Source organism: Telmatherina bonti (assembly GCF_933228915.1).
Source record: "Telmatherina bonti genome assembly, chromosome: 3".
In the NCBI taxonomy this organism is placed as follows: domain Eukaryota; kingdom Metazoa; phylum Chordata; class Actinopteri; order Atheriniformes; family Telmatherinidae; genus Telmatherina; species Telmatherina bonti.
The window spans coordinates 19,584,092-19,595,184 of NC_136621.1; the positions used below are offsets into that span (position 1 = coordinate 19,584,092).

Genomic DNA, 11,093 nt, shown 5'->3' on the forward strand with positions numbered 1-11,093 from the left:
GGTGGTTTGAATTTGAACATGCTCATTTTTATGGTTACATTTTTCATCTAGATCTTCAGCCTGTAAAACAAATCACAATCTGTGGCTTACTGTGGTTTAAATCTGTCTTTTCAGTCTTATATAACTAGTTTACCATAAGGCATAACACTATAATAAACTATCCTTTGACCCTCTAATGCATGAATTATTAAAGAATTCAATGACACATTTTTTTTTCCACACAATATTTTAATTCTACATATATGTACAGAGGCATTTTGTCTTTAATATTATTTGATTTTTTATTTAGTTCATTTATTTTACTTATTCTATAGAAATATTTAGAAAACAATATCTTATATATAATAAAAAATGTTCTTTAAAATTGACTAGTATCATTTTCCTGTCCTGTTTATCACTGCGGTAACCTTGGTAATTCTGTTCTTTGAATGGCTCAAGGGTTTTTGTTTACTTTTAATTACTTTTAAGGTAAACTAGAGCTGAAGTAGACCTAAGCAAACATAAATAAACGTGCCCAAAGATTAGTTCATGTAGTGCTTCGTACATGGGAGTAGAATTAGGAAACACTTAATGGACCTGAGCTGCATCTCATGTCAAAGACACATTTTTCAGCTGATGCTTTTCTCCAAGCATCTCAGTCATGTTTCCACAGATGTACTTTTTTTTTTAAACTGTACAGTGGAGATAAACAATTATTTACAAAACTAAAGAGAGAGGTAGTCTGTTATCTGGTAAAGAGGGTTTTCTCACCAGAAATGTCCACAGGCATGGAGATTGTTCTGCTGAGAGTAGGTTGGGCTCCATCCTTCCCTTGTTCTCCTCCTGTGAATAAACAAAAGATAAACCACAGGTGGAAATCTATATGTGAAGCCACATTGTGACCAAAAGTACTTTCTTTCCCTAAGTTTACTTCCGGTAGCATTTATTTTGCTTCTTGCCAAACCAATTTATTATCATTTCTATTAAAACAGTGAACACAAGTGGAGCATAAATCTGGTTAATCTTGTTGTCTGTTTAATCTCCGAGAATAACTGATATAGACAGAAAGAAATAAAACATGCTCTAAGCCCGGACCAGGAAATAAAATGTACTCTCTCCTAACCAACATAAATTACCCCAGTGCTTTGTTTAGTCTCCTTCACAAATTCTGCGGATCAGGAACGCAGCACCTCCTCCTTGTCTCTGACAGACGCTCCGGTTGTTAAAAGACGGCTTCTGCAAGGAATGTCAGCCGAGGACTTACCTTGAGCTTCACCTTTGATGGCAGCTTCCCGATGTTCCTCAGGCACTGTCAGACTGCCAAACCGCTTTCCATGGCGGACAGGACTGGTGCGAGTAGGGTGAGGCGAAGGTGGTGGCAGACGTGTAGGCTGCATTTCCTGTCATACAACCAGAAGTTGTAAATATGTGTGTGATGTGCAAGAAAGCATAATATTAACAACTATTGAACTTGTTTACATTGAAGACACAAAAATTGGCAGTCAAGAGAAAGTAAAACGATTTTAAATTTCACTTTGATCATATTTGATAGTTAAAATGATAATATAAACACATAAAAGCAATTATAAAGAATTACTGGCTGCTTTGACTTTTTCCTACATTACTGTTTCCATTGATACCAAAACAAGAAAGGTAGAAGTTTTTTTTCCTCTATAAGCAGAAGTTGGCTAATTTCTACATTATGAATAAAATAAACATCCGATGTGCTCAAACAACTTAGTTCCCTTTTCATCTGTCAAAAGATGAAATGCCCTGCAAAACACCGCCATGTTTTTTCAGTAATTTCAGCCTTTTGTAAATAGATGCAATGAAAATGTCAGAAGCGGTTTTCACGTGCAAATAAAAGTGACTTGTAAAAAGTTTTTTGTTCAGCTGTTATCCATACATGTGCTTCAAATGCAAGATATTTTCTGCTGGAGATGAGCTCTCACAGCTGAAAATGTGAGGGAGGAAGTATGGGGGAGCATCTATCTGCAATGTACTGGAGGCAGTACATGTTGCAGAAACTGTACTTTGAAAACAGCTATGCTGTCTTTCAGCAGAAGCATAGGAAGAACAAGCACAGGAAAAGCAGGCTGTAAAAATGAATCTCAATGTAGTGAAACTTTGAATAAAATAAAAACATACACAACAGAACATATGCTGTGAGAAAGAAACTGCTGCTCTAAAGGAAGAAAAACAAAAAGAAAATGCTACTGTACTTTCAATTACATCTGTAAAATAAAGCTGATAAAGCAGAATCACTAACAAAAACCACAGAACTCTGCTGAGATTGCATGATGTGATTTGTATGCAGGTCCTGGCTGCTGGATGTGTCTGTATGTGTGGAATAAACTCACATGACTGAAGAGCTCATTGGTCAGCCCCAGATAGTTGTGGAGGGCGAGGACTGTCACTCTTTGGAGACGAACCATGATAATCTGAACAAACATCAGAGAGCCATAAATGTTTTATTTACTTTGAAAAACGTGGACAGATGATCAGGTGATAAACACACTGTGTAAAATTTTTTGCTGTACTGCCCTAGATTAATAACAGATTATTACTGTTTTATAGTTTTTCCCCAATTTCTAGAGAGATTTCCGTCCTGTTTTCTCACTCAGGTGTGGCTCGGTCTCTCAGCATCACAAACCAAAAACCTCATGAGAGCATTATGGAACAGATGGATGCACCTCGCTTCGAACAAAATACTGATTCTTGACTGAAAAGACTTCAAAATCATCTAACAGACTTTTATTTGTTGGTATAATTAATCCTTTTTCTTAAAAAAAAAAAAAAAAAGGAAACACAGCTCACCTGAACTACTCGCACTAGGCTCTCAGGATACTTCTCAAATATAGCCAGGAAGGCCTCTACAGGTAAACGGAGAACAGTGGAAACCTCTGCAGCCCGTGCCGACACTGTTCTGTAAGGCTTCTGGTGGCCCTGCACACAAAGATCCCAAAAAATGATTTACATGTATTCAATCTGACCGAATTTAAAGAAATGCTTGACAGTTAATATTGTTGCACTTCTTGTCTTTAAAACCACAATTGCTTTAAATTAATCACAGTGTGAGACATACCAGAGGAAAAGGTTTGGTGAGTCAGAGTGTTAACGTAAATTACACAAGTAAGCCATCTGTGGTAACTCAGCAGGCTTTTACACAAAGATATAAAAGTATATATCTCAGTTAACAATGTGTTCGTTATGTGCTTGAATCTGGCTGTGAAGGTGTGGCACAGCACCTGTGTGTGTGCTGCTTTGTGAATGTAACCTACTGTGATGACATCCAGAATGCTGAGGAGGCTATGGACACTGTCTCCTGCATAAACCTCCTTCACCACGCTTTCTTTGCCATCCTGAAAGACGGAAATGAAACGTATTTATATAGGTTTATGTTTCAACCCATGTTCTAACGTTCTTGTAGTAATCCCAGTAACAACACGGCTATCCCTGTACTAGATATCATCTTTCAAGCATCGTAAAATAGTACAAAATCTGTTTTTACCTTTCATAATATATTGTGTTAGCATGTTTCAACAAACTGATACACCAGTTTCCTGTTTGCCTTGCAATATAAGAGTTGTAAAAACAAAACTGATCACTGGATACATAGAGGATACATGAATGTTTGAGTAAAATGTAGGGCTGCAAGATTCTGGAAAAAAAACTTACATTGCAATTTTTGTTACCCTGCGCTATGTACTGGAATATGAGAAAATACAGGAATTTTCAACAGATGACTTTAATGGCACTTTAAGTTGTGCTGCACGCTTGCCATCTTATCAACAATGAACTTGCACTGGTCTTACCGCTTTTTGTGCATGTTACAAGCATAGATGTTGGTTGTATTTGAGAGTTTTTCTCATTGTTGTCTTTTATTGCTTGCTTTTATTGTGCTAGGTCCTGAGTAAATGCCCACGTTGGAGCAGATGTAAACAGAAATGGATGGACTCCCCATCTGCGTCTGCATGTTGTAAATGGATGTATGTTAAGTTATTTTATGTGACGACTGCACATACGTACATTGCGATGACAATGCTCAGACTATAAAATGTGCAGTACAAGTAAAATGTAAGAAAAAATGCCAATGAGCTTCAAGACCTAACTTTTCTGTTTGTGCTTGAATTAAATTTTTACAACTATGAGTATTACATAGTAAAATATGATATAATTAATCAAATTTACAGAAAAACAAACAGGGAGTGGAAGAGCATTGCAATCCACGGACCGTTCCAGTAAGGCACAGTTCTAGTTTTCCATCCTGAACCACGTAGATGCTGCTGTCAGGCTGGCCGGGTCTGAAGACGTACTCCCCTTGTTGGAACTGCAGAAAGACCATGTGTTTGCAAAGCTCCAGGAACAGAGGCTTCTCAAAGTGACCCAGCACACTATAGTGAGAGACAAAAGGAACCTTAGCAAGGCAAGTATGGAAATGCTTGGGATGTACAAATGAGTACTGTGCAGTTAATGCACATTGTCTGTGTTCAGTCTCGTGAAAAGTTTCCAACTGGGCTTTTTAGTCCACAAACACGCACACAGATGGCAAACCTACCGGACATTTTTGAGCATATAGAGCACCTCAGAGGGGAGGTGGGAGTTGGCCACATCAAATTCGGTTAGGTCTGCCTCTAGCACAGACGGAGGGGGCTCCTTTGCTTGAAGAGTGGGGACTTCCTTCTTAAAGCGCAGGATCCTTCGCAAGTGAGAGATGATGGGATGTAGAAAGATAAAAAGAAGAGGCAGTGTGTGATTTTTGTTTTGCTTTTAGGAAGTGTGTGAACCACTGGTTGCCTGTGTGTTAACGCAATGGGAAAATATTTTGTTTATTGGATAGAAACTTTACTTTTTGGCAATATTCAGCATCTTCTGCTTCTTCTTTAGGCGTGGCCGTGAAGAGGAGGACGTACCCACCAGGGAAGAGGTAGACTGGGAGACCTGTTGGGAAACTAGTTTTAATTTTGTTCCTATAGTTTCATTTTTTGTTTGTGAAATGATACATGACTTCCCGTTTGTGAAAGCCAGCTACTGTTTGAACACTGGTATGTAAACACTTTAACTTCCCACTCACTTTACGCATTATCTTTCGCCCGTAGAACATGACTTTGTCTCTTTTTCGAAAGCGGTATTTGGGTGCCTCCTGAGCCTCTAGGTCTGTGAGAGAAAATTAATGTCAGGTTATCACAGAAACACATCCAACCCATCACTATGAGTACCCAGAGCAGTATGAGAAATTATACTGCTCTCACGAGTTACTGACTTCGAAGTTGGATCCTTCGCAAGATGAAGAAAATGAGGACTGCAATAAGAACTATGGCAATGCCTGCACCGATCACCATCCCCACCATCTGAAGAGAGAGGAACAGAAATGAAGGAGTGGGTGATAGTATAAACAAAGCACCACTGTGTACACTGTGTGCTTATTCACCATGGAAAAAAATTCAGTCAAGTTCTGATGATTCCAATAATCAACCAATAAGTCAATGCATCCCAAATTGTCATAATGTTATTCCTAACTCTGTTGGTCCAACAACCATAAGGGGAAGAAGCAATGCTTTTGGAAGTACATCTAAGTGTAAACTCACCATGCTCGTCTGTAGTTCTTCCTCCACAAATGTCTTGAGGTTATCAAATCCGTCCTAACGTAGGCACAGAAGCAGAAATGTATTACTAGTCCTGGAGAAAAACCAACCTCAGCTTTTATGTTTAGCATGATAGCATTTCACGCTGACATATCATGATGAATGAAGTTTATGCCCACAGGTTTCTATCCCACTGAATTGTAAAGGAATGTGAGAATGAGGGATTTGCCCTGGAGGCAGAAATGCTTGGCTATACTGCATGGGAAAATAACGGAGAGGGGGTTGAAATTGTGGCATTTCATCTGATATTCTTGACATAAAGTGCCCTACTTCCATGTTTTACACCATTACACACAGCGCTGCATTTTATTTATGGACTCACTACTTCCCATGCAAAACTGCATGGTTTTGGCAACACCCAATAAATGGGTTTTTTTTCTGTTTTAGCTTGATTAAATATTGGAAACATGAAGCTAAGCACTGAGCACTAGACTGACTATGGAGAGAATGCAGATATCTCAACTTTCTACTTTGCTTGAATGCAAATGTGTGTTTGGCAAGCACGCCATCAGATACAGTATTGTGAGAGTAAGAGTGCTGGCTGCCAGGGGTAGTACATGTCATGTAATTACTGGTTATTGATTAGTGTGTGAGATGCTAAAGGTTATTTGGCAGTAAAAGATGTAAGCTGGACAAAGGTGATAACAGTCTGACGGAACATTGGTGAGTGAAATATAACTGAGCAGGAGGCTTCAAGAGAGCACGGGGAGCTCAGGTGTGAGTGTAAACAGAGTACACACAAGTGTATTTTTTAAACTAATGGTCAAGATAAAAAGTAAGAAAAACTATAAACAATATATAGTACACTATGGGAAGGAATGTTTGGTTGAAAAAAGAGAGGGACAAAGAAGAAAGTCTATATATTTGACTTGAATTTAAGAATGAACAGCTTTGTTTCTATTTTCTGGTCTGAAGCATATAAACCAGGCTGCATTGTGTTGATGGCGGCCGACAGAGCAGGTTATGTTACACGTGGTTTTAAGAAACTATTATAACAAGTATTCTCTGACTGAAAACAGAAGAAAAAAAACAAGAGGTGGCTTGAGCTAAATATGTGGAAAAATAGAGCTTTGTTCTGTCAAATCAGTGAAATTATGACATATTTATTATCTAGAGGGGAGAAATGTCTGATTGTGACAGGCAATATGAGTAAAATGTTTGCAACATAAGAACTGATTTGTATTACCCAGTGTCATCCCCTCTAATAGAAGTCAAGCCTTAAAAGAAAAAAAATACAAAGCAAGAATAAAATCAAAACTGACTGTTTGTATATACCACTTGTGATATAGCATAAATGGAAACCAAACCACTGACTCTTGGCTGTCAGCTCTTTTGTGCATATATTATGTTTTTAATTTTGAGACTTTGTGCCTGCTAAAGCAACCAAAGGATGGTGAAGAGAAATACCTACTGGTGAAACGTCGTCTCGGACCTGCTGTTCCGAGGTATTTTGTCCCATTGTAAACCTGTTTCTTCATAGGGATGGTCCATCAACGGCCTCTGCAAGCAAAGACAGGCATAAATACTCAACAGAAAACTCTTCTGATTTCACAGCAGGATCAGCACAAGGCTACATAAAATTACTGATAGTGATTGAATTCTAGTAATTCATTAAATCCAAAAGGAGATGTTACTGTACACAGTGTTGACATTATTATGGCCTCCTTGGACACTAAATATTCAAATCAATCTATGAAGATTAAAAGTCACCTTAATTGTGGCATTTTGATGTTTTTAAGATCTAAACAAGAGTTCTCTGTACTAAAACTCAAGTCAAGTCAGATGAGTTTTATTATCATTTCAACCATATCTACAGTACAAAATAAACAAAACTATGTTCCTCCAGGGCCTTTATGGTGCGGCACAGATAAAAACAGCACAAGACTAAACAGAGCAGATAATCCAACAGAGTGCACAAAAGTGCAAGATTTAGGACAAAGTAACACCAGATAATGCAACAGTGAAATGCAAGTGGTGACAGTGTTGGGTAATGTATTCCAGCAGCAGTCGATGTTCATAGTCTTAGAAGTCTTACTATTAGAAATCAAAATGTTTAAAATAAGAGAAATTTTGCCAGTTTCCCAGCTATGTCCATGGACAGATGTCACCTTGAATATGGAACTAAACCATGTAACACTCATTCACTTGTCAGGACTTGGACCAGGTTGGACCAGGTTTAAGTGGCTCTGCTGCACAGCTGCAGAACCACATATGTAACTGCACACTTTACCTCAGATTTCATGATCAAAAACATTTCTGATTGTTACGTTCTATATTTAGAGGGAGAAGTAGTTTGTGCAAAACTGGATTATTTGTACCCATCAAGCTGTGACAAACACACTTTTTCTGGTGCCATTTTTCTTTAATTTAGCTGTATAAGGCATAATATCGTGTTGTGTTGTCTTATAATATAATATAATATAATATAATGTAATGTAATGTAATGTAATGTAATGTAATATATTACATTATATTATATGATAGTAACTGACAGGAAGAAGGTTTGTTTTTTTGGGGGGTTTTTTTTCATTTGGATGAACATGTCAATTTGTGCTTGTTTATGCGACAATAAGTGCATAAGAACAGCAATTATGTAGATGGTAATATCCAGCATGAAGCATGACATCTTTGATGACTTCTTAAGGAAAGCAGAATAATTTAGTTTAGGCTTGTTTATGCCTTTGAGATGCAACCTACAGTGTTAACAAAATACTCCTCTTTATGTTAAATCAATTGCACAATCAGTTTTTTTTTAATAATTTCTTTACTCTGTACTTTAATATTTCACTTATAAATTACTAAAACAATTATAACACACTCGTTCAACATTTGCAGTATAAAGCAGTATATATAAATATACTCTCTCTCTCTCTCTCTCTCTCTCTGCTAAGGTATATATATATATATATATATATATATATATATATATATATATATATATATATATATATATATATATATATCTTAGCTTACAGTCGACTCCCATCTTTTACAAGTACAGCTGGAGGAAAGCTAGCAAACAGCCCTTTCTGCATTTGCTGAGCTAACACAAGATAACATGAGGATCTGATAAACAAGTCTCTTGAGGCTAAACTGATGGGGCAAATGAGTGCAGTATCTTACTTGACCATGCAAAGCAATTATACTACATTTTAAAATTAGGAGCTATAAAGAAAAAAAAAAAATTTATCAGACAGTATCATTAATTTAACATACACACACACACACACACACACACACACACACACACACACACACACACACACACACACACACACACAGATATCTTGTTAAAACTTGAAAAGTCTCAAACAGATTTTTTTGTTATTCACCTTAAAATCGAGTGACAACACTGACATCAGCGTCAACTCTGGCCTGATATATTTCATGCTTAATCTATACTGTATTGTCAGTGACTGGGGTAGAGGTTGGCTAAACTGCTGTTGGGGTGAAATTCAATCAGTGAAAAGCTGAGGATTGGGTGTCGTGTTGCATGGAGTAACCGTCTATAAACAAACCGCAGAACAGGATGCTACTGTGAAAGACTCACTGTCTCTTAAGACGGTTATATTGCGAAAGAGATCTGTGGTATTTCTATTGGCTATTTTATGTTCACATTAATACAAGCAGCTTGCTCATTCTCCAAAAACATGCAATGCAAATTGAATTTAAATTTACATTTAAATTTACATTTAAACATAAATATACAACTAACATATTTTATACAAATCTTCAAAATTATGTATAGAAATGACTAACATAAGGAGGTTAATTTGGTGATAAATTATTCTGTTGTTTTATGTGATGAAAAAACTTGTTTTGCACAGCAGTGTTTGTAATAAACATGGCTGACTGAAATTGCAACACAAGGAACTTTACTTCAGACAATCTCTTTATTTCTACATAGCCTTGAGTACGGTAATAACATTGCAAAAAAAGCACAGGCCCGCAACCTCACAGGGCTGACAGTATCCAACCTCTTGTGTCCTTTCAGTGCCTCCCCTCTGTGTAGACTCACTCCCATTGTCCTCTACAAACAATGAAGGCAATGTTAACTCATCGGTCCAGGGTCAGACCTGGTCTGACCACTAACACAACTCCTACTGTTTTCTGTCAACATAATATACTTTGCCATTAGATTTGTGAATAGATTATATCAAATGTGTAGATTTCAAAGGCCTTTTATATCATAGTGTATGTCACATAAAGATGTTGTCGGCCTGGTGGGAGGGAAAACTTTAGAAGTGATGTGATGTAGCATGACATCTTGAATTTGCCCACACACAGCCCAGTATTTACAGCCTCTTCGACACTCCAGTCCCAACCAAACTGACCAATTTCCCTCAACACCTATGTAGAAATGGGAACAAAATGTAATAGAAACCAGCAAATCAGTGACTAAAGTGAACTGTGAATATATTCCAGTGCTGAGCAGAATTTTCCACTACTTCACTGGTTTATCAACCTCTCGTAAACTCAAAGGGAGGACAGTTTGGTTGTGCTGTAAACACACTAAACTGGTAATAAATGGTTTGAAAAATACAAAAATGGGTAAATTTATAATAATCTAGCTGTTTGGAAGATGCAGTGGATGCTCTGTCTCAGTAAGCTAGCAGCCACATAAAACAAGTGCAATGGCTAAATTCATGTTAAAGTAAGGCCTCGTTGTTTACACGAGAGTAAATGTAGCTTCTTTTGCTTGTATAACAGTCTGTGTAGTGCTAAGTATTTGTTTGTTTCTACGTGTTAGTGCGCCTGTCTGCTTACATTTTATAATGTCAAATTGACCAATTGAATCTGACTCATTTATCTCTTATGGACAGAGGACAACATGCCGACTCTCCAGCTAACTAATGGCTAACATCACTGGATTTGGACAGCTAGCTGTCAACGCGACCGTGGATGTACAAATACAAACCAAAACAAATGTAACACCAAAATACAGTTTAATAGTTTTTGCTTGTCGTCCCCTATGACCTCCACAAGAACAATTAGACAAACGAGCAATAATACAGTTATTGATACTGATGAACGGGTAAATCCTGTCTTATCTGCAGGTCTCTCTACAACACTATAAGGAAACACCGTAAATCGCATAGCGGTCTAATAATATAGACATTTAACCTCATGCAATGTGATAAACAGATAGTTAAATGAGAGATTTACCTCAGCGGATGTGCTCCCTTCAATGTGAGTGACTTTCAAGTAAATAGAACGGACGTCACCGCTTATTAAGCCCAGCCCTGCTACATATCTCTGGCCAATCACGAGCCAGGATGCTGTGACGCCGAACCGTGTGTGTGTGTGTGTGTGTGTGTGTGTGTGTGTATGTATGTATATATATATATATATATATATACGTATATATATATATATATATATATATATATATACGTATATATATATATATATATATATATATACATATACATATATATATATATACACATACATATATATATATATACA

At 37.2% G+C, this 11,093-nt stretch overlaps 1 protein-coding gene across 4 annotated transcripts in view; it reads right to left on the reverse strand.

Annotated features, from left to right (window-relative positions):
- The window catches only part of pnpla6 (patatin-like phospholipase domain containing 6), a 30,865-nt gene extending 20,046 nt beyond the window's left edge, over positions 1-10,819 (reverse strand). For 3 of the 4 annotated variants that reach the window (XM_079264731.1, XM_079264732.1, XM_079264729.1), the window contains exons 1-13: positions 10,791-10,819; positions 7,036-7,124; positions 5,568-5,621; positions 5,243-5,330; positions 5,054-5,136; positions 4,829-4,920; positions 4,538-4,678; positions 4,214-4,373; positions 3,261-3,341; positions 2,797-2,925; positions 2,340-2,420; positions 1,244-1,379; positions 751-822 (exon numbers count right to left, since the gene is read on the reverse strand). In XM_079264731.1, the coding sequence (XP_079120857.1) occupies positions 751-822; positions 1,244-1,379; positions 2,340-2,420; positions 2,797-2,925; positions 3,261-3,341; positions 4,214-4,373; positions 4,538-4,678; positions 4,829-4,920; positions 5,054-5,136; positions 5,243-5,330; positions 5,568-5,621; positions 7,036-7,083 (1,165 nt within the window). In that variant the 5' untranslated portion in view covers positions 7,084-7,124; positions 10,791-10,819. Of the gene's footprint in view, positions 1-750; positions 823-1,243; positions 1,380-2,339; positions 2,421-2,796; positions 2,926-3,260; positions 3,342-4,213; positions 4,374-4,537; positions 4,679-4,828; positions 4,921-5,053; positions 5,137-5,242; positions 5,331-5,567; positions 5,622-7,035; positions 7,125-9,601; positions 9,647-10,790 lie in introns of those variants that run through there. The other variant, XM_079264730.1, reaches the window with a different exon arrangement.
- Positions 10,820-11,093: the final 274 nt, after the last annotated feature.